This window comes from Chlamydotis macqueenii, chromosome 7 (assembly GCF_036417535.1).
Source record: "Chlamydotis macqueenii isolate bChlMac1 chromosome 7, bChlMac1.mat, whole genome shotgun sequence".
In the NCBI taxonomy this organism is placed as follows: Eukaryota; Metazoa; Chordata; class Aves; order Otidiformes; family Otididae; genus Chlamydotis; species Chlamydotis macqueenii.
Genome location: NC_141562.1, coordinates 34748208 through 34771961, shown reverse-complemented (window position 1 = coordinate 34771961; position 23754 = coordinate 34748208). Strand labels below are relative to the sequence as shown.

The window sequence follows — 23754 nt, the reverse complement described above, 5'->3', positions numbered from 1 at the left end:
GACACATCATCTTGGATGAACTATAATGGCAATAAAAGCATTGCAAATATCTCTATTTCTAACCCAGGTTTTGCTGGAAACACTACTTAGAGGAGAAACAGAGCCTTTGTGTACCAAGCGTAAGAACTTGCTTAGAAGCGAGTGTGTGCTAAAGCATATTCCTGTCTTTGCTCCCACCCCAGCTTTGCTCTTAGTCTTCCTCTTTTCGTTTGCTCAGTATCACACCATCTTCCTATGGGTGGCTTTTGTGTTCATCTAGACATGCTGCAGAAACTTCAGAAGACAGTGACCTGATGTACCTCGCCTTTTCCCTCTGAAGTGTGCGATGTGTTTAGTGCAATAGTGTTTCATGTACACAAAGGCTAGCATCTCCGCAAATGGTTGGTTTGTGGAGAAAAAGCTGTTCAGGCAGCTGCTGAGGGTGAGGAAGATCTCTCCTATCAGGTAAGAAGATGCTGCAGTCTGGAGAAAGGTCTGCTTTGAACATTTCTGAATAAATATTTTGCAAAGAAGTGTATCTATGGAGCTGTAATGTTCAGCTTGACTACAGCAGCGATCCTAAAGAAATGTAAAAAATGGTAATGGAGATAGTCATCATTAAAAGGGTTTAATTAGCAAAAGCACCCACTGATTTGTGGAACAGATGTGAGCAGCCAACTCAAAGTTCCTGCTTCTACTGGAGATACTGGACCCCCATGATCAGCTCTCACAGCAACCACCTCGTGTAATCCTCTGCATATCAATTTCCAGACAAAGGTCTGGTAGGAATTGGCCCTCATCTGGAAAGATACTTTCAGAATCTCTCTCAATAGCTAGAAACCTGTCTTCTACATTTTCTTGTCATTGCCAGCTGATAAGCTTGACATAAATTGTCATTGTTAATCTTGAGCAGCACAACTGTATTCATCATATTAATAAATTCAGTTTACTCTTTTTGTTCTGATCCCATTCTTCCAGAATGGACATTCCCATCTTCCTCTGTTTGACAGTCCTTCCCAGTCTTACACTATCAGCAAAATTCATCAACATGCTCTTATTGCCTGGTCAAGAATATTAATTAAAATATCTAATATATTCAGCCCCAAGACCAAGCTTCGGGGCACTCTCCTCTTTGACTCCCTCCACACTGATGGTCCTCTTCCAGTTTCAGATGATACCTCCAGCTTCCCTAGGAGCTTCCCTCTGCCTCTCTGGTGAAAGGGTCACCAGAAATGCTGAGCTCTACCCATTCCTCTGCCCAAAAGCTGGAGGAAGCCCCCCAGGACCTTGGGTGAGACTGCTGGCTCGCTGTGCTCTGGCACGCTTCTCCATCCCCGGTCCCTCATGCCCTCGCACCCTGCTAGTTACTGAGGAATTACCGAGAGGTAGTAACGGTGGGTCACCAGATTTAGGATGGCGAAGGGTTTGATTTGTGTTTCAATTATTTTGCTCTACAAAATACTGTAAGAACATAAAGAAGCCCTAAAAAGTCATAATTTCCATAGTGAGTACTCTTTTAGTATAGAAATGAGAAAAATAACCAATGGTTGACTTCATAGGCTAAGCCTAAAAAAATTGAAGGCAGTTTGGAAAGAGGGGAAGGAGGGACTGAAGGGGGAGGTGACTCAGGTAAGCGAAGCTCTGCAATGCTACTGCATTTTACAGTCTCCTGAGGTGGCTGAAATACGCTGTAAGCATCTTCCAGCCTTTGACATGCAAGAAACGGTCTCTTGCTCTGCAGAGCAAGGCCAAGAAATGAATCTTTTAAAAATAAAGCTGATCAGAAAATGCAGAACTCTCAAAACTGGAGCTGTCTCTGAGCCAAAGCACTTTTTTTTTCTTTTTTTTTTTTTTTTTTTGTTATCAGCCTTAGTGAAGAGTTGAGTGTGAAAATAAATGGCTTCTTTCACAAAAATGTTGGTTTTATAAGAACCATAGGTAATGGGATGTTTATTACCAAGAGCCCTCCAGTGCATCATTGCCTTGATTAAAACACAGGCTTGCTGTCTATGATGGAACGGCATCACACAATTTTTATTTTATTTTTTTTTATTTTTTTTCTTTCTTGAAAATGTGGCATCTGCACAGAGGAGCTTCCCCTACTTTGGAGCAGAGCTTTCCTCTGAGGATGCCACTACACTCTGTACCCCAGCAAACGCAACCATTATTGACCACAGTGGAGATCATCGCCTCCAAACTGTTCCCGTGCAGAAAACCAGAGATCTGGCCATTCCCAAATCTCCATGTTTACTTTTCCACCTTTGTCCTTCTTTGCCCAGCAAAGTGAACAGCTCTCAAATGTCCATGAATCACAGCACACTGCAGGACATCTGAGCGTCACAACCTGAAGAAGGAGTAGGAGTGCAGCCCTACTGTTGTGCTGGTCATTATTTCACCCCGTCCTGTTTGTCATAAGGCACGCAGCGAGTTAACTTTGCGCTGTGCTATTGCTTGGAGTTACAAGTCAGTCTCTTTGCATGAACGCTGCCCACGCCATGGGGAGAACTGTCAAGCTGGAACACGCCGCAGACACGGAGACACACCTATTGGAACGACGCTTCGCCTCCCCCTTCGCCTTTCCTTGCTTTGGCCTTCCAAAGCTGAATGGAAAATAACGATCAGGTACTGTATTGTTTATTTTCAAATTTTCTGTGCCAAACACAATAAACATTCCCTGCACTGCGAAGCGTAGATGGTCGCAGAAGCAGCCTGCTTGCAGTACACTTTCCTGCTGATTTGTGACTGCGCACGGCTACGGCTTCTCGCACTTTGGGCTTGTGGTGACAACAGCAGCCTCAGCCCTCTGCACGCTGCGCTGGTGTGCTCCAGTTTTGCGTCAATATTGCACTTTAATGATGTTTGATGCAATGTAGTCTCTTGTACCATGGGAGATGGGATGGAGGAGTGTGCATACCCATGAGCTGTGAGGAGCTGCTGAGACACAACTTCATCCCAAGAGGAGCTGCTATTGGCGCTACTTTGCATCTGCTTCTACAACCTATCTATCTGCTGCAAAACAGCTCTCTCCTCTAGCCTCTCGGGGTATTTAGTTGAAAAATAAAATTGTCACAGTAGTGCTTTGGCTGTGTAGCCATAGGGTCACACCGTGTGAGGGTAACCTCTAAGAACAGGGGCTGAACAAGGAGCACTTGGTGGTGGGACAAGCTCCTAGACTTTGGGCTCTGAGGGATCTTTCCTGCCTGGAGACACCAGCAAACCTGGGATGTGGTGTCCCTGCTGTCGCATTGACCATGCTTTATTTTCTTCTAAATGTTAAATTGATCTAAATAAAATATTGGATAACCAACCTTAATTGCGGTTGCTGAAGAAATTCCTGTATAATAAACTTAAACCGGCTACTCCATGCGAGCTCTCTCCAGCAGTATGTGCGTCACCTGACGCTTCTCCGTGTGGACAAACCATTAGTGCAAGGGTACTGGTGTAGGGAAAGGGCTCTTTAATGAAGCAAAGTTATAATGAGGTTCTGTGGCTGAAAGCTGAAGCTGAAGAATTCAGACCAGTAATAAGGTGTGCATTCTTGGCCACTGGAGAATTTAATATCTGAAACAATTTGCCTAGGGACATGATGAATTCTCTCTTTGAAAACTTAAATTAAGATGAGGTTTTTTGTTGGTTTTTTTTCTAAACATTCTGGTTCAACCAGAAGTTATGGTCTTGATGCTGGAGGTACCGGGAGCAAGTCTCTGACCCAGGCGATGCAGGAGTTCAGACCAGACCCTGCAAGTCTCCACTTGGGTGAAATAAAATGTTTTGAATGCTGTGTTAAAGCATTGCTTACCCTCCTGTTCTCAATCTTAACTCTGCCTCCCCTGCATGAAGAAATGTCATTTATTGTGACTTTCCCCCCATTTTCTGAATTGTTTCTTATGTGATGTATTCTTGCTTTTTTATATCGTCCTCCAATAATTTCTCACTGACATCAAATGTGCCTGACTTAAAATGAATCAGCTTTGTAGAGCTTCTTGATCTCTTTTCTTGTGCTGGGGAATGGGTTACTGCCTGCCTGTTGGAATACCGGCGCTAAGGGAAAATTCACCAGGAAACACCCCAGGCCAGGTAATGAACTGCACAGTACAGCAGCCCTCTTTCTACTCATTTTCCTGCAAAAACAATCCATGTGCTTAAATATTTAAGGAATGCAAAATAAAGTGGTGGTAGTGACTTTGAGCTATTAAGTATATTTTTCTACTCTTCCTTTGGCATACTGCTGCGCAGAGGGGAGGTTTACAAAAGCCCCTGTGTCTGGCAGGGCGCGGACCTCCCTGCCCAGAGCAGGGAACAGTTTTGCTTCCCTTTCCCATCCTTCTTCCTTGCAGAGGAGCCGTAGCTGCAACGCAGCGACATCCAAACCACTGCTACCTGCCCAAGCGGCCTCCCAATCCATGATCCCCTGCAGAGGAGCTGGGACGAGTATGGGCATGGAAATGTTTACTACACCACTGAGAATACCTTGGCTGGCAGGAGCTAACAAGGCTGTTACCATGCCTGTGCTGAACAGTTAGTAACAGGTTTTTAGTGAGAAGGAAGAAAAAGGCAAGTAAGAAGAGGATCTGTTTGATACGATCCCATAGAAGCAGCCTGTGGAATCCGAGAGTACGTTACATCGTCTTTCAGCATTGTATAGATCATTAGATTAATCCGGTAATGATGATCTTGTGGTTACTTCAGCTGTTTCTATACAAGAACCGTGAAGAGAAAGGAAAAGGCAGGCCTATTTATGGGGTCTACTTCACTTTTCTCTGTCTCTAACGATAGTGGTGAATGAGTGTACACAGGGAATGCCAAGCTTAATTGTGTTGTATGTGAATAAGGAGCCTTCTCTTAATACTCTGGAATTAATAGGTAAAAAAGAAAGTGCTTTTTGGGGAAATCAGTGCAGTGATTTCAGTATGTCCCTTGATTTTACATTTAAATGTATTCGGTCAGCTGGTCTGGTTAGCCCTCAGACCGTGTCCCTGCAGCTCTACATCCATCAGACTCCCTCTCCTGTGCTCTGGGAAATCATTCTAATAAATGTCACCGGTTACTTTAACTTGTTAAAAGTGAACAGAGCAGGGCTGGAGGAGAACCACATTACTTCATGTCAGGGTCTTGTGAAAAGCAGTTAATGGCCAAGGGATAAAATACTAGAAAATTATTCTTTGATTTGTTATCACGTTAAAGCCAGGACCCATCCTTTTGCCAATGCTAAATTATTCTTCATTGTGTATAATGCATCTTCACAAATTTTTATTACTTTTTTGAGTTTATTGCCTGGTAGCTATTGAAAGGAACAGAAAAATTCATGCTTTCATTTCAAAGACGACACACTGGGGAAAAAACATTTACTGTCAAGTATTTTCAGTTTTAAAGGGAAAAAAAAGACACTTTACTGAAAAGTGTCTTGGGGAAAAGTGCTTATGTTTCTCTCCCTGTGTTTACTGAAAATAAACAGACGGAAGATTTTTCCTTACAGAAGTTTCCCTTACTGTGATCCCTGGTTGGTGCTCAGGGCTGGCAGCTGGGAAAGTTCCTCTGTTGTTCTGCCTCCGTGGCTTTCAGCAGCAGAGATGTGCAGGGTGGCATTTGAAGGTTGCAGCTTGCCAGGAGACGATGTGCTAAGTTGGGAAGAATACCCTCTAGACAGGCCAGGCGGTGAGATTTATATGAGGAATTTCAAAGCAAGCAATTGAGAACTCCGTGTAGGTAATCTTTGCTGGGCAGATGTTTCTTTATTGGCCTGAGGCACACACTGCATTTTAAAATGCTTCATGCTGTTCGGCCAGTAAATTATTTAATGGAACAAACAGTTAATCTTCAGTGTCCTCGCCTTGACTCTGGCTTTGCTCTTCAAGCTCGTACTTACTCTAGAGCAAATGTTTCTGCTGACAAATTCACAGCGATTTTTCACATTGGTGGTGTGGTCTGGCACATTTCTTCAAGGAAAACAAATCTTGATATCAAAAGGGGAATATTCACCTAAGGAGAAACTGAATATAGGCTGGCTCTTTGGGTGTACTTTCCACCAGAGGAAGAAACTCATCCTTATGTTTATATCTTGAAAGATTTTATTGACTTCAAACAGAAAAAACAAATATCTTGTTAACAGAAAGAGAGCACACCACAAGCTCCAGACAAATATGTAAAGCCTGTGTATTTGCACTCCTTCACAGAGCAGAGCTGGAACCAAACAATGAAGAAAGACCATCACTAACCTTCTAGTAGACGAGGCACACACGCAGTGGCCAGAAACCTTAAGCGTTGACATGTTAGATGGTATTGCCAACTGCAAACGCTGTGTAAGAGACTGCCCCATCTCAAATGAGTTTACAGTGTCCCCAGCACAGATAGCAACAGAGGTAGCACCATTTTTCCCCAGTCGTAAAGAGGATTCTAGATCAACTGAAGGTTTTTTTTTTTTCTGTATGCATTAACATTGACTGAAAGTGTCATTAGCATACAAATATTTCTTCTTTCTGCTGCTCTTCTGATGAAAGGATTTCCTATTTCAGGTTTTAGTCCAGCAGGTTGTAAAACACCTGTGTTTTAACTAGCAGGGGGTGCTGGCATGGGAAGGATGGGCATCAGGTGGCACTGGGGGTGTCAGGTGTGAGACCTCTGGGGACGTGGGGACCCTCTGGGGACGTGGGTTCCCCTGTGACGAAGACCTCATCACGCACAACCTGCCAGCGCATCAGTGCCATCGCTGTTAACGGCGATACTGTACGAATAAAGGGAGATGTGGCCCTCAGGTGCTCCCTAGCAGTAGGCTCCACTCAACTATACGTCGATGGGACCAGGCATCGCCAAGCGTGTACAACCGAGCCTTCCCCCGGCACAACGATAAGCTCAATGGAAAACCGATCTCGGGGAGATTAGCTCTACGAAAGCGATACCCAGCCCTCACCCTGATGCAGAAATAATTTCCATTGCTTATCTGCAAGCACTTCTGCAGTGTGGGTGAATTGAAGTCAAATATTACACTTGAAAAGACAATTCTGTGTCCTTCACTTCCTCCAGCCCCTCAAAAGCCAAATAATGCTATCTAATCTAAACCACCCCAGCTCTTCTCCGTCCTCTCAGACACATGCTGTGCATTATGTTTCTGCAGAAATTCATTGCGGTCTGGTTCAGCAAGCCCTTTGAAGTCCTTGGGAGCTTATCTGCACTCTGGCAAACGAGGGTGTGTCTCCCGGGCAGCTTACGGGCGACCGTAAAGGAGAAATTTATCCTAGAGGCCACAGGTGCCTCTCTAGGGACTTTTTTTTTTTTTTTCTGAGTATCAATAAATCTCCTGAATTCACCCCAGAATAATAGGCTGCATCCTGAGGTTGTCACTTGGCCTGAGGTGCGGCTGAACGTGAGCGGGAATGTGGTGTGGGACACATCATGGTGTCTTGTGGGCATGGACCATGAGACGGTCAAAAAAAAAAAAATCTTCAGGAAAGCACTAAAAATGGTCATAGCTGCCTTTTGGTACAACCGAGCAGGCAGAAACAAAGGGCAGGTGGCAGAGGTCATCTGGCTGGCTCCCCACCAAACTCCGGCAAATCCTGGTGTTTTGGAGAACCGTGGCCGCCCAGGTGCACCCACTGGCATCAACCCTTCCCTGCCCAGCTCCGCTCCTGCTCTGCAGAGGGTGTCTGGACCCCACACTCCCCCTGCTCCTGCCCTCAGGGTCCTACAGCCATCACCAGTCCCACCCCCTTTCCTGGTAACCACAAATGCCTTCCCTAAAAAATGCTGGAAAATGGTTTTACTGCCACGGGACAGAAAAAAAAAAAGGTCTGACATTAATCCTGAGATGAAAATAGCTGAGCAAGTATTTATGTTGATTTAAGGCTGTTCTTGTTACATTCTTGAGACTACTGAGGTTATCTCGTAATCCATCTGAATTGCAGCTTGCGGCATTTCGAGCTAATTTTCAATCGTGCTACGTTTAACTATTCTTTACCTCCTTCTGCCTCCCAGTATATGTGGAAAAATGTACATCAGGTTTTGGAACCCCTCTAACCTGTGAGCCCTGGGGTGTTTCTGCATCAGAAAATGGAGACAGAGCATTCCTCAAGAAGAAAAATTTGGGGGGCTGAGGAGACTTTTGACTCTGCTGAAAGGTGACACTTTTACAGCGTTGGGTTTTGGCTAGAGGAGGGTTCCGTTGAGCAGCCCTCTTTCTGTTTATTTTCTGAATGTTTTGAGGGAAAGCACGTCTCTATAGATATTTAGAGAGCAGCAGTGCTGGAGATGAGGTTTATTTATTCGCAAGACACGTATCACGCAAACAGCTGCAAACTGCTTCTCCTCACTGCTCTGTTGATGCAGTTCACCTCCCACCCCAGCAGACCACCCGACCTGGCAGCGAGAGGCAGCCCAGCCTCCCCAGGAGCAGAGGTCTGCAGTGCCTGGAGGCTGCTGCCTTTTCTCCAGCAAGTAGCACACTGTTGGCCTTACCAGTTCCTGGAGCTGGTGGATGGAAAGCTGGACATGAGCTGGCAATGTGCACTCGCAGCCCAGAAAGCCAACCGCATCCTGGGCTGCATCAGAAGAAGGGTGACCAGCAGGTTGAGGGAGGGGATTCTGCCCCTCTGGTCTGCTCTCGCAAGACCCCACCTGGAGTACTGTGTCCAGCTCTGGAGCCCCCAACATCAGAAGGACATGGACCAGTTGGAGGGAGTCCAGAGGAGGTCACAAAGATGATCAGAGGGCTGGAGCACCTCTCCTGTGAGGACAGGGTGAGAGGCTGTTCAGCCTGGAGAAGAGGAGGCTCCAGGGAGACCTGATAGCAGCCTTCCAGTGCCTAAAGGGGGCTACAGGAAAGATGGGGAGAGACTGTTCAGCAGGGCCTGTTGTGGTAGGACGAGGGGTAATGGTTTTAAAATAGAGGGAGGTAGATTCAGGTTTGATATAAGGAAAAAAAATTTTTACACTGAGGTGTACTGGTATACCAGCCCCTTCCTTCCCTCCTTCAGTTTCTTTTCCCTTTCGGCCCTTCTTCTGCATCTCCCCAAACCAGGAGACTCATTGACCCCCAGGCCCCATGGAGGAGACCAATTGCTTGTAGTTCCTACTGCCTGTTTGTGGAGCCAGGGTTAAACACTGCGTAGTTTCTTACCTGTAAATGATGTTTTTCCTGTTGAGCACAACTACAAATGCAGCTCCTTTACTTTTAGCTCAATTTTTCACTGTTTGCTTTCCCCCTCCCGCTGCCTCTCGGTTGTACGCTGGAGATCACAGTAGTTTCTGTTTAAAATGTTTCAGCTTCTCTGTTTTCCAGAATTTAATTGGGAGCCTGTTGCTACATGTGGAGCAGGGTGGGACTGCCGATTCCCTTTTTTTTTTTCCCCTCAGAAAGTAGATTGCTGAATGTAAGGCTTCAGGGAATAAAATTTACAGGAGAGGAATTGCCTTGTATGTTTTTACCGTAGAGCTACCTCGCTGGCCAACACGATGTTTCACCCTTTGCATGCCGTGAAAAGCTCTTATTAGTGCTAACGCTTTCTGTAACCGCGGGTTCAGCATTTCTCTAGTTCCTGACTCCTTACTACACTTTTCTAGTCCTCTGTGGGGAAAATGAAGCTTGCTGCTTTCAGATTCATTGCTGAATTGCTCTTATTTGCATGTAGTGAGGCTGAATATGCCACTGAAAATGGGAGCTCTGTTTAAAAAGCTTCTTTGGGGAGATTTATCATCCGTCACCAATCATCATCACGGCTCTTTTCAAAGGACGTGCAATATTTTGGGACCCATCCAGCCCGGGGAGGTGGGGAGAGGAGATGGCTTGTAAGAGGCCACCTCTTGCGAAGCAGCTACCCGTGGGGACGCCCATGGGATGGGGTCTGCGGATCCCCAGCCAGGGTGATGAGGGATGGGTGCCAGTACGGCAGGCCACCTCTGTCCTCTTGCACACGCCGCTTCCTCACAGGAAGCACCGTGGGGGATCTGCTGGGATGTTTTGCCTTTTTTTTTTTGTGTCTTTTTTTTTTTACCTCTGTTTATACTCTTAGGACCTGATCTTCGCAAAGAGCCGGGGGTCGGGGCCAGGAAGCACTACATCTTGTCGTGCACAGCCAGCTGGAAGACAGCGCCGAGCGAGGTCCCTGAGCACTCGGTGCTCACTCAACACTTTGCAGCCAAGGGGAAAGCACACGCTGCAAGGTGGGAGAAGCAAAGCGCTGGCTTCACCGGCATCTGGTCAAATGAATGCTGGCTGGGATGGGTGATCTGGGACCAAGCCATCACCTTTCCATGGCAGGGATCGACTGCGAGAGCCACGTGGTTTTCTCAGTCTCCAAGCTTTTGTGCAGCTTGCTCTGGGTCTTCGCGCTCATGATTATTTCAGACTGAATGAGCAACAGCTCTAAGACTTTATAAACCTTGTTTTCTACATTCCTTTTGCCCAAAACGCTCATGTTACCTGCTCAGTAAATGCAAGGTGGTCAGATAATCAAGTCCTGTTGGCTCTCCTTGGCAAATTAGAGAAGCCCTACCTCTAGCTAACATAACAACCAGCAAAAGCGTTTCTGCACATCCACGCAGACCTGCTGTATTCCTCCCACTAGAGGACAGCAGCTGGTGTACACAGCTATCAGTAGCATTTTACAACAGAAGCAAGAATAAAACAGCCCTGCCCTTCCTGTAGAAACATGTTCCTTTTTAGTGGTTTTCACATAATGAATCCCAGTGAATATTTAACTAAGTCTCCCCTGTAATCAAGCTTCTGGGCTCCTTACTTGTTATCCACAATGTAAAACATTTCCTGACCCATGGCGTTCAGCAGCCCTGGGAGTCTCCAGCAGTATCTGTTTCTCTGCTCGGTTGACATCAGAAGAGACGCACGATTGTTACTGGGTTTTTCTCGTCCAGCAATCACCTATTTGACCTTTGCTATCCTTTATGAGATGGAAAGTATCTTTAGGATATCAACTTGGCCATCCAAATCAAAGGCAGCCCTGAAATACTGCTGTATATTCATGCACATATGAATATTCATTGCTGTGTGTATGAATATTCAGTAATGCAAGTCTAGATTTCATGCAAACTGAGCTTCTCTGTAGCCCTCCCTTCAAAACACAAAAGAATGAATGTGTTTCTGGGTCTGTGTGAGCAGGGGAAGAGGATGGTTTGGGTCTGTGCAGTGACTTAGGGAACCTTTCTGTGATAAAACCCAAGACTTAGCAAGCATTGGAACGGGCTGCCTGGAGAGATGGTGGAGTCACCATCCTTGGAGGTATTTAAAAGACCTGTAGATGGGGCACTTAGGGACATGGTTTACTTGTGGGCTTGGCAGTGTTAGGTTAATGGTTGGATTCTATGATCTTAAAAGTCTTTTCCAACCTAAACGATTCTATGACTTTTGTTTAAGGAACTCCATGTGCCTGTATCAAATAGCAAATCTCTATTTGTGTCTGGGCTTCACCTGCCTGACCATCACCTTTTCATCCCATTTTTTGGACTGCAGCTCCTGAACGCGGCTACAGAGTTAACAAACGAGGGCTGTTAAACCTCGATGCACCTCTGTTTACGTGGAGGCTTTCTTGGGCAGGTCACTGGCTTCTCTCCAAGGCAATTCAGTTTCTCAAGTGAAATTGTGGGTACCTTAATCACCTGGCAAAGTGGAGGAGGAGGAGGTCACCTTACAGTGGGGACTGGAGCCGGTAAAAGACATGGCTTTCACTGAGAGAGAGACACAGGAAGGAGCAAATGCCTGTGAAAACTATGGTAGGAGACAGAGAAGTAAAATTATGTGCAAAGGATGAGGAGAGAAGAAAGACTACGGGCTATTTGCGGAATGCTGACTTAAAGGTGTTTGAGGGATGAGAAGAATGAGGCAGGGAAACAGTCACAGGCATTTAGTGCTTCATTACCCAGGGTTGTGGAAAGTAAAAAATGCTGTTTATTTCTTCTTTTTTTTTTTTTTAGCTGCTACAGAGTGACTGTTTGTGTCTGCAGCTGGGCCCCTGAAAGAGTGAACTAGAGTCGCGGAGTTTGGCACTGCAGCGAAGGATGTGGGGAGCAGACGAGGTCTGCGGGGATGCGGTGGTGTGGGACGGCTGGGTCACAGGACCCTGCCCAGAAAGAACAGAACAGATCCCTGCTGTATTGTTTTCTGCCCTATCCAGGGTTTAAACCGTAACACGAACCCGGGTGTAAGCCCGACTTCACACCTTCAGCTCTGAGGTTGTGCCTGAAAGTCAGAGCACGCTTGCTGAACCCTGTGGTGTCACCAGAGAAAAATCCCATCTGATGTAACATTGCATGGGAAGCTACCACAGCCACCAGTTGGCCTAGTTAGACAACAGAGCCTCAGTAAAACAAACCAGCGTGTAGCGATCGACTGGAACCAGAAATAAGAAGTGCGTGGGCCAAATATATCCAAGATCTGTAACAGAAAGACAAATTGTCTTTGCAGCCTTTGTCTTCTCATTTTTATAAGTCTGGCTCTGTCTTGCTGCGGCCTGCTCGGCGCTGAAAAGGGGTTTATTCACATGGTTTCTCTGAGGCCTGCTTCAGGGGAGCTCGCTGTTAACAGATATTCTCCAATGGAGGCTGCTTTTCCACTCTTTGAGAAAAGACACTATTCCCCAAGAGCCAGAGGTCCTCTGCCAGGACTGCGTGTGACAAATTCTTTACGAGAGAATACATAATAAATTGAGGATTTTCTTTTATTTTGATTATTTAGTATTCAATATTTGCATTATGGAAGTGCCTGGAGGTTCCAGCTGAGATCAGCGTCCTATTGTTCTAAGCCATGCATAAAAACATGGTCAGAGATGAGGAGCTTACCATCTAAATAGATGAACTGGATAAAGGGTGGGAGACAGGAAGCGTCTATTATTCTCATTTCATAGCTGGAGAGCTTGGACACAGACAAATTAAGTGCCTTTCCCAGGACTGCATAGGAAAGGCGATGCAGAGGGGCAGAAAGCATCAGATGTCCAGTATCCCAGTGTAATACCCTGCTCATAACACAGCACATTTCCTGTTTAAATATATCTCGCAACAGCGTCATAATAACAACAAACATTTTTTTAATCTTCTCCTTGAGAGGCAGAAAATGAGAGGAGTACCAGAGAGGTTACATGGCTACAAGGCACAACAGTCTGGAGGGAGCGCTGACACTGGAAATGCCATTACAAGACATTGACATGATCGTAGTGAAAATAATATCTTTTTTTTTCCAACTGTTTGGCCTTAGTGCCTGAAGAAGTGCCTCTTAGAAGATTCTGCCGTCCATAATGCAGAAAGATATCAAAATTTGACAGGTAAAAGTAATTAATTTGCCACATTCTGTAGCTTAACCAAAATGAGGGTTTTTTTTTTTCTGGTAAATACCCAATAAAATTATCCCTTTATGGGCTGAGAACTGCAGCCTTCCCCTTCCTATATACATTTTCCTGCAAAAGAACTTGGTATCCCCTTTGCTTTACACTTTTGTGGATAATTATGGTATCTACTGGCATTGAAATAAGGAAATTCTTATCTCAATTTTTCAGTTCAGCAGCATCTTGAAGTACTACATGGTGAGGACTAGTGATCGAAGTCTCTCAGTAGCAGTTTTTATGTTAGAAAGGGTTCACGTTTATATGGATACGGTATGACTTTCCCCTACAACACTGACAAATATATAGAGCAACTTTGCCTGTCTTTGAAAAGAAAAGATGAAAATTGAGACAAAATTTTTCAGAAGTGGGTTCCTATGATTTGCTGCTTTGGCATCCTGAGAGAAAAAGATGAAAGCTGCCGGGAAAGGGAGCCATAAATACTTAGGAAACAAGGTAAACAGTTGCCAGAGTTTGGCTTTAGGCACTTAGCTTCAGAAGAACTTTTTAAAAAAAATAAATCTTGGACAAGTATTTAATAGTATCTAGCACGGTCAAGCAAAAATTTTGGACAGGAGAGCGTGAATAACACGGAAGAAATGTTGCCTCCCATTGTCTTTGTAGAGAAGCCAAACCCTTGGTGATGTGCGTGGCTGAATTAGGATCTAGAGGATCACTCCCCATGGTTCTCTAAAACTTTGTGTGGGTTTTATTTTTATTTTAAAAAATTTAATTAATTTTCTGTATTATATTTCTACTTTCATCAGATAGATGGAAATGTGCCGGGTTAGCAGGTCCAACACCTGGAGAACAGACCAGTACTGGAGAATTTGCTTCCCTCCGGTACCCGTGCCTCCCTCGCCATCTGTCTGCGATGGCGCTGGGGCCCGCTCCTTGCTGGGCTCCCGCGGAGGAGCTGGCTTCTGTGGAGCCCTGTCTCCAGCACTTAAAAGAAATGTCAGTGACTCTGTAAGGATTAGAACTGAGGAGCGCTCAGCAGCTCTGTGTAACGTTTTTTTCTAAGGTGACTTTTCCCACATCACTCGAAGGCATTGGTTGTCTGTCTCACCTCATCCCTCCATAGACACAAGCTCTTTGTGTTCTCCTTAACTTTCTGCCTCCATCCCTAAAAGAGTGGGGCTCTTGCAGATGCAGCCCAGGGGCAGCCTGAAGTCAGGCACATCTCCACCTCACCCAGCCAGGTGAAAGAGGTGCCGAGTGGAAACAAATTCATCTCCTCACCTCCGCCCGCTCCGCAGTGGAGATTTGGCCGAGCCCAGCTGTGCCTTCGCCGCAGCTGGAGCCCCTCGCTCGCACCGTGTCCCTGTTGAACATTAACTGTATCCCAGGGCGGAGGGGGGACCAGGGTCCAGCTGACAGCAGTGACAAAGAGCTGGAAGGGCTGAAAGATTCAATTTAACTTGCTTTCTCCTCCTCCTCTGCTTCCACAGGCGAGGGGGGGACAGCGCCGCTCCCGCTTTTGAAACTTTGCGGTGCAAAGGAGCATTGGTGTCCTCATTTTCCTTCCTCCCTATTGATGTATCATTGCCAGGATGAAAAAGGACATCTCAAGAGCTTTTGAAAAAATGGGTGACTACTCAAGACATTTTATAAAAGAGGAAGAATGGGAAAGAAAATAGGACTCGGTAGGGGGTAGAAGGAGCCTGAATGTGCGCCTTGTTCTGTCTTTTCTTTCCCTCGAAACCTGGAGCTGTTGTTCCTATTTCAGTTCAAACTGTCACCTTTAGTTCATGATGGCTTTACTGCCCTTGCTCCTGAACCTCAACAGATTGGGGCTTATTTACCTATTCACACTCCGCTGTGGAACCTCATTAATAGGCTTATTAGCCACCCCATTCACGTGCAGGAGGGCTCACAGAAAAGATCCCAGCCACTTTGAGAGGAGGAGGGAAAAACTGTAAAGAGATTATGCCCTCATTCAGCAGCCTAACCGCTCTGAAAGGCTCCCTGGGCCCACTGAGATCTCTTGAAGCCTAAATATGATGACAGAATTGATCTTCCCCACCTCCCCCCCCTTTTAATTCCAAACATGCTTCTGCTTTTCTCAGATTGAGGAGCCGGGCTGTTGTGGGCCACTTTAGGAGAATGTGGCTCATTTAAGAGAAAAGGCTGCTATTGATAGACGGCTATCTTTTCATCCCCAAAAAGAATAAATTCTGACAAGTGCTTCCAGACATTGGAAATAGGTGTTCGGATTTGTCATTTTTTTTTTTAGTGGAATGCTTCCTTTTCTTTCAGGGTCTGCAAAGATATCAATGAATGGGGAAAGGTATTGCAGCTTCCTGTGTCGGACAATAATTTATGTGAGAATGCGTTAACAATGTTTTCAATGGGCGATGGACATGCCGGGAGCTGGGAAAATTGGATCTCGACTGTGACATCTCAGCTTCTCAATTAGAACATTCAGATGTCTGTTGCTTTAGGAACCAAAAAAAAAAAAAAATTAAACCTGTGTTTCTAATCAATTACAAATTTGCCTGCCATCCCTCAAAAAGCCTGCATTATGGCCAGCGACAGTGGGAAAGTACTTTCTGGGAGGTAACTACGTATTCTACAGAAAACTTGTTTTCAAGTTTTCGGTGGCTGGAAGTATGTAAATAGAGAGTTGCACTACGCTGTGCAGCCACAGTCCTTGAAAATCCCCTTGATCAATATTGCAGCCAGCATATAAACTGCACAGCAGGGCTATGCTTAAGTAAAGTAACATTAAATTGATCAACACTGATTTAATTTGAGGCAACCACCACTTATTGATTTTGTTGTCAGGCTGATTCTACAAAGCATGGACTCTGTATTAGCAGCCTCTTAGTTAATGGTATCTAAAGCAAATGTTTTATGAAGCAAGTATCAGGCTAAGGTATACCGAATTTTGAATACCAATGTTACGCATCGCTTTTAATCTGTGTGTCCAGGCAAATGATGTTTGCAGAACTCTTTTTCCCTGTTTGGGCACCACATACAGAATTAGTAAGGGTACACTGTGAGCTGAATTCACGAGACAGCGGAAATCAGGCTTTGCACCGAAAGGCTCCGAAACGGAGGCTGATTTTTTGAGTGGGTGTTATTCAATCATCCTGAGCTGGGACAGGCCACAAGCCAGCGATGGCCTCTGAGCCAAAAAAGAACTTCTGGAAAGGTTTTTGGGGAAAGTTGTTGAGCTGGTACCGCGTCTGTGTGAGGACTGAGATGCCACCCGGCATCGCCCAGCTGCGTGGAGGGTACCGCCACGGGCCAGGCCCAAACCAAACCGCCCCGAGTGGGACATCCCACGCTCCCCATCTTTCTAACCGGTTGGAAAACTTTTAGTGGGGCAACCCAAGCGCGGCCGTGAGGGATTTCAGCCCCGTGACCGCTGCGGGATGCCCGTTTCCCGCATCGCGGGGGGGGGACGACACACAGGACTCCCGTTCCCCTCTCCTTAACGCTGCTTCTGAGCAGCCACCTCCCCGCGTGGGTTCGCCATCAGCACCCCCCGCACCGGGTGAACCGGTCCCCGGCCGGCCGCTACTCTCCGGCGGCAGCGGGGCCGGGGCCGGGGCCGGGGGCGGGCGGCGGGGGCCGGAGCTCGGCGTCGAGGCCTCCGCGATTGGCAGAGCCGAGCAGCGCCGGCCAGGAAACGGCTCGGGTTGCAGCAGGGGGGAGTGACCGGGGGAGGGAGGAAGGGAACCGGGAGAGAGAGAAGGGGGGAGGAAGAAAAAAAAAAAAAAAAAAAAGAAAAAAAAAAACCACCAACCAAAAAAACCACCCACCCACCCGAGGGGGGTTGTGGGGCTGACAAAGCTGCGGCGGCTCGGGGAGGGCGGCTGGATGGAGCGGAGCGGGGCCCGCGGCTCTCTCTGCTCGGCGATGCCCGCCCGGGGGAGGAGGCTGCTGGCGCCGGGCACGGCGGGCTCGCCCCTCTGAGGCGGCAGCCGAGCCAGGGGACGGGACGGGACGGGACGGGACGGCTCCTGCCTCGCCTCCCTCCTGCTTCCCCGCCTCAAGCCGCGTCCCGCGGGGGATGCGCCCCGCTGCGCCGCTGCGGGCTTGCCAGGCGGGGCTGCCCGCGGAGTGACCGCGGCCGCGGAGGAGGAGGAGGCTGTCCCCGTCCCGGGGAGCCGCTGTGGGCACCGCGCCTCAGCCCGCCGGCTGCGGGGAAGCGGGACCCTTCCCGCCGCCGAGCTTTCCGGCTGCAGGTAACGACACCGGGCCGGGGTGGCTGCGGGGGCAGGGCGCAGTCCCTAAAAAGGGGGGCAGTGGAGAGGGGTTGGGGGGGTTCTCGCTGGTGCCTGGCGATGCCGGTGCGGGGCTCGGGCAGCCTGCGGGGCGGGCTGCGGCGGGCTGCGTTCCCCGACGGAGTTGCGGGTCGGTCTTTTCTGTCACTTGGTCGCCTCTGCGTTTTGGGAGGAGGAAGCCCGAGCAACACCACTGGGTCCGTGCCGGTCTCCCCCCTCCCCGCTCCCGACCGCGGGTGTCTTTGGGGACGGTTTCCAACGATGACAGCAGGACGGGCAGCGATGAGAAGGGGAGGCTCAGGCTCGGGGGTGCAGCCCTCCTCCCCGTCCCGTCCCGGTTCGGGGGCCGCCCGGAGCCCGGTGGAACCGGAGGGCGGGAGGTGGCGGCCCCGCCGTGCCCGGCTCGGAGCGGGGGGCTCGGGGCCGGCAGCACTCGGATCACTGCCCCCTCCCCTCCGGGATACGGGGAGAAATAAACCCGCAGGGAAATAGATATTTAAATGCGAACCGGCCCGTTCCAACAGGGACCCATTATGCCTTTGGTGTGAAACGCTATCAACATTTAAAACTTCATTGTCTCCTTTGTACCAAATCCCTGTAAATCTTCCACTAGCCTTTACTCATTTTCATCTGAAAAGCCTGTTTGGGCTGAATAGACAGCAATCAGCAGCCTCTGGACTTCTCTCTCTGTCTCTGGAATGTCAATTAAAATGCAGATTTTTTTCTTTTTTTTTCTTTTTTTTTTTTTTTTGTTCCCCCCCTCCCTGATCTCTTAGTGGCAAAATACTTGCGAAAAACAGGATAGTCCTGGAAATGAAAGAAGTTCAAACAATGAAAAAGTAGCGAAGCTGCCAGCCGGTTCCCATTAGTCCTCCTGAATTAATGTTTGGTAGCTGCGATGCTCAGATTTGCGTGGAGGTTGAACTGTGATGAAGAGCCTTGTTAGATATAGATATGTGTGTGTGTATATGTATTTATAGAGGGCTATATATTTGTGTGTGTGTGTGTTACTGTTCGCTTTAAAGCTTCACGTACCTGGATTTTTCTGGTGAAGCCGCTGGGCTTTTAGGGCGCTTGGGATTTCTTTGTGGAGCGAAGATCTCCATTTCATTCAGATTTTGCTGTTCCCTGCCTGTTAGAGAAAGATGCTGAGGAGTTACACAATGAGCAATGTATTGATTTGGTTAACATACTCCACAAATTGTATTCTCCCTGGGGAGTGATAAACATCTTATAAACAACAATGGAAATAGATTAAAAAGAACACTGAGCATCGAATTTAATTAATGCCACTGCTGAACAAGTACTACTTGTTTGTGTGTGTGAGTGTGCTTAAACTGAAGTACAGCTCGGAGGAATTTGGTTGGGCTCCCAAACCAGTCTGCTTTCCCATGCTTGTCAGTTTGGCAAAGAAATTTGGGCAGGTATGTGACGAGGTGAAAATTGACTTGATGAGCGAGTGGCAAGGCTAGCCATCAATCACTGAGGGCTGACAACTCCTCCCCAAAGTGTAGGCTGAGAAGAGAGACAGAGTTCCCTTTCAAGGGGAAAAATAAACACTACGTGTGGCTTTCACTGAGTCTGAGACTCCAGGAGGGATTATGGTATTGTAGTCAGGAAGCCAGAATGGTGGAGGCCAAAAAGCATGCTGGGGCTGTGTTCCAAACATGGAGATAGAGGTACATAATTACCCAGCGCAGGAGGTCTTTCCAGAGACTCGTCCCCCAGCGACTGTGGCGATTAAACTATGAAAAGAATCTGGTTTCCTTTCACCTTCATCATACACCGCTTCTTTTGGGAAAGGGCAGTCCTCGAATCCTGCTCGCTGTCGTGGTGGTGAAAAGTGGTTTGGCCCCATGGATGGGTCCAGAGCCCTGATTTTTGCTTTGCTACGCCTTTGCGAGCCAGGGGTTTGAGTTTGCTGCTGCCCTGTGGATGGAGACTCCCTTCTTTCTGCTGGCAGATGTTCGGGTGTGGAAGGTGGCAGGAGTCTTCAGGTGAGGGGACGCGTGGTCAAGCAGACTCATGCCGCGCTTCAGGACTTTGGGTGAGGGTAGGAACCACCAACGTGCTTTCAGGGGTGTTTAATGTAGCCTGAAAATCTGAAACAGCTGAAATGTGAGTGGAATTAAGGCTGTTAAAAGAGAGTTTGGAATGAATGCTAGCATTCCGGTATGTTTTCTTTTTGCAAAATTATGATCAAATTTTGCATATGTACATCACTTTTAATCGGAGTTTACAGGATGATTAGTGGAAATTAAATTAGCGATACGTCCAGTCTGCTAATTGGTGTTTCTACTCGCTTTACAGCTGGATAAACGGAGCTGTGGCTGTCAGACAGTGAGTGGGGCAGCTGACCTGGGTGGTCACATCCAGGAGGACTTGGTCCTTCACCAAACGCAAATCTGTCCGAGAGACAGAGCTCTCTTCAGTTCTACACCTGCTCTGTGCTTATTTACAGAAGTGCTCCACGGGCACTTTGCAAATATTTTTGGAGTGGTCTGGTGGTGTTTTCACTGGAGATTTAGTAGTGGTTGCTAGGTTGTGGTCTGGGATGCTCATGCTGTGCTTAAATCTCTACAGGAGGGACCAAACTTTGAGCTGATAGCATCTGAGGTGGAAAAAAAAACTTACCCTCAAGTATCAGGGATTCACCTGAAATGCTGTATATTAATTATTTTCCCCAAGTGCCTTCTTTATGTCATCTAAAATCTGTTTCTACTGACTCCAGAAGTTACTGTATATAGTACCCAAGGTAAAAGGTGCATCAACAGGATTTCTGTCCTTAGTTAGCACTGTGAGCTTGGTTTGTGCGTGCAGGTAGCAAAAGGCTGAGAAAATCTGAGTAAACTTTTTAATAGTTGGCTTTGTAAAGGAAAAGGAAGGAATAGGAAAAGGAGAATATTTGTCTGTGTTTCTGTGTACTGTATGCTGAGACACTACATCCAAATGTCAGAATTTTGAGAAGTTTGCCTTTATGATTACACTTTCCCCTTTTTTGTTTTTTTTGTTTTTTTTTTTTTTTTGGTTGTTTGTTTTTAAAGGGTGAGGGCAGGAGGGGAAAAAGAATTTTTTGTTATTTTTCCCTTCAAGGCAAGTGCTTTCTAAGCTTCAGTTGGGTTTCATCACATCTAAGATGAATCATTGGCCAGATTAGAACAATTGCTACAGTTACTTCTTTCATCTATTTACTGAAGTTGACCATGCTTTATTTTTGAAGCGGAAAATCAGGTCTAATTTTCTGGTTGAGCAGTTAAATCACCCTGTGAAGATGCTCTTCTGACCCTCACCTGGCATCTTACTGTGGTGGCAGCAGGGTCCCCTGAAGGGAGTGCCAGTTACTTTGGTACCGCTTCTGTCTTCCATCAGCCCATGCCTGGATTACAAGTTAACTCCAGCCATCTAAATTAGTTTTACTGTGAACAAAATACACTTTCCCCTCCCCCTGCCCCCCCCGCCCCCCTGTCTGAAAAATATATATCAATAAGCATTGCTGGGAGAGAGAGAAGAGAAAGGTGTGTGCTTGCAGCTTAGTGTATATGAATGGAAAGCGATGCTGTGGAGGTCTCCTGTGAAACTGCAGTCTGTCCCACACTTTATACAGGTTTTAATTGCCTGTAATGCAATGTAGCTAACCAGCAGCCCTGCAAAGACTGGAGCCTTTCACCTGTACAGGACTCTGGGCTTTAAAACGACACTGAACTGGGGCAGAAGAAGCTACATCCATAGGGGAGCTGGAAGTCCTGGAGTGAAATTAAATTTTACAGATTATCCAAGTCTAAGGAGTATTTTTCAACTGTTTTTCTTGTGGAAAATTACTGAATTCTTGCAAATTCAGCCGGCTGCAGAACTGCCTAGGTGAAGGAATGAAAAACAAGGGAAACTCGCATAAACCTTCAAACAATAACAAGAATATAATTTGTATAATTGTGGTAATTTTGTAGCATTACAGGTTATATGCCTGCACATGTGTGTGCCTCCCATTTTTTTAAAACCTGTATATTTTTCTGTCAGTAAAATAGCTCTCTAAATATGTGCTGAGAAGTGATTTTGTGAAAACAAGGAGGACTTGGTTACGCCTCAGGTGATGATGGAAACTGCTAACAGAAAATGAAAAGTCACTCACTTTTCACGTATTCTTGAAGCTGGAAAGCTATTTTTCCCATCTTCCTCCCCCTCTCACCTCCGCTCTGTTCGGGGCTTTCTGAAGTTTTTCAGTTTGCTGTCGAAGGTGGTTTCTCTGACGGTGTTAAATCTCTCTCCTCCCCACAGCAGCAGCCCTTGTTGTTCCACGGGAGGAGGTCTCACCCTGGCCGAAGACACTGCTTTCTCTCCATGCTTCTCTAGAGGTGCTCAGATGGGATTAAAGTCCACATGGAGATATGGAAACGGACCAGGAATTTACTCTAAAAAGATGGTCAGCTGGGATTGGGGTTGCCTTATCTGCCTGGTGGTGGTCACCATGGCTGGACTGTCCCTGGCTCGACCTTCCTTTAATTTAGTTGTTGAAGACGCCACGCTGGAACCTGAAGGTAAATCACTCTAGAATCCTCAATATTCCGCAAATTAACTTAATTTTAAATGCCTGAAGGTCCGAAGTAGAAGTCTCTTTGTGTGCTTTGGTAAATCTGAGGCGAGTAACAGATGAGCCCTCAAGAGTTATGTTTTTCAACTTTTCCTGCTCACACGCAGGCTGTGTGCATGCGAGCGTGCGTTCATTTAATCTTATGCAAGCACGCGGTGTTGGTGATTTCACTTGGGGCTGGCATCGCGTTGTGTAATCAAACGGCCGAAAGTTTTCGGGAATGGGTCTTTAAGGAAACCAGCCTGTTGCACTTACAGACGTGTTACGTGTTGCTGTCTCAAGGAACGAAATGCCTGTGAATGCCTTTGTGATTCTCCTAACCTGAGAAGTTCAGAGGAAAAGAAATCCCAGTAGCTTTTAATCATATGGCCTGAATGTTTAATTTTGTGAGGCACTCTGCAAAAATGGTGTTGTAGTTTTGTTGGTGTTTATGCTTGGAATAAACTTCCCTATTGTTGTCCAAGAGTTGGTACAGCGCCTGGATTGCAAGATCTGGAAGTGTACATGTTGAGATTTGACTAGCAAGGACTGCAGTTTGTTACAGCGGAAGCCAAGGCTAGTTGATACCTTTACGCTGGAAGAGGTGTTTTGATAAAATCTGCTGTTTTGAGCCTGCACCTGTTGGTATGTTCTTGTAGGCATAGCCGTTCCTCAAGCTTTGCAAAGTGGTTTTCTGGAGAGGCTGCTTTAAAAAAAAGCTGAATGCATTTAAGAATGATTTTACTGCATTGGGTAGGGTCTTTTCCTGCTCTCTGAGCACCTTAGGGGGAAAGCGAGGGTTCCTTCGAAAGGTTTTATCTGTCCTTTGGAGGAGTGATTACATTTCTAATAACTTGACTGTCAGACCATATAATAGTCCATAGAGCACTTCTGGTCCGGCAGGCTTGCTGGGGAGAATTTGGGTCTTTACACGTTCTGCTACTCATGTCGACGGATACAGCTTTGTTTTTTATTTAATACGTTTTCATGCAAAACTTATTTGTTTCTATCCACTGCTTCTAAAAATAGACGTCACCAGCTAACATATTTTTAGAATCCATTCCAAGTACATTTTTATTGATGGCAGGGGATGAACTATTTGGAGATGATGAGCCCTCCTCCTTAGCAAGCATTCCTGAAAAAAATTAACAAAGCATAGCAATATTGTCATCTGTCAGCCATAGATTGTTGATAGCAAAGATTTTTGTTGTTTTTTTTTTTTTTTCCTTTTGAAGGTAACTTGAGAATTTAAAAAAAAAAAAAAAGCCAACTCTCCTCACCACTTACTGTATGATTTGTTAATTGCACATCTGGTGCCTTTTTAGCTTTTCAGAGTAATGACAAAATCATGAATAATTCTGGTGTCAGATTAGCTGTTGGTAGTGAGGTCCCCTAGTTTTGGGGTTAAATCAGAAAGAATGTGATTGCATGATTGGTGGCATATTTTAGAGGGAGGAGAGTAATTTTTTCTTTTTTTTTGAAGAACGCCTGATAATTTTTCAGCTTTTCAGGGAAAGAATAGCTTTTATAATAATAAAAAACATGGTTTTCAAATATGTCTTTTGTGGTGAATATCCAGGGGGTGGAATCTGGGTTTTCTCAAAGTGTAAATTGTTAAAAAGGATTTAAAACTTCTTCCCTGGGCGGGAAAGTTACT

General features: G+C 46.4%; 1 protein-coding gene and 1 long non-coding RNA gene across 7 annotated transcripts in view; both read left to right on the top strand.

The window, feature by feature from the left end:
• Nucleotides 1–2505: 2505 nt before the first annotated feature.
• Nucleotides 2506–12007, top strand: LOC147600131 (uncharacterized). The gene is made up of 3 exons (XR_015259035.1): nt 2506–2601; nt 10002–10134; nt 11899–12007. It is a non-coding gene; the product is annotated as an uncharacterized LOC147600131 (long non-coding RNA).
• A 5361-nt stretch (nt 12008–17368) lies between these two features.
• Nucleotides 17369–23754, top strand: part of FGFR2 (fibroblast growth factor receptor 2) — an 83752-nt gene continuing 77366 nt past the window's right edge. For all 6 annotated transcript variants that reach the window (XM_086751826.1, XM_086751825.1, XM_086751824.1 and 3 more), the window contains exons 1-2: nt 17369–17494; nt 21806–22065. In XM_086751826.1, coding sequence (XP_086607952.1) covers nt 21891–22065 — 175 coding nt within the window. In that variant the 5' untranslated portion in view covers nt 17369–17494; nt 21806–21890. The remainder of the gene's footprint in view (nt 17495–21805; nt 22066–23754) is intronic.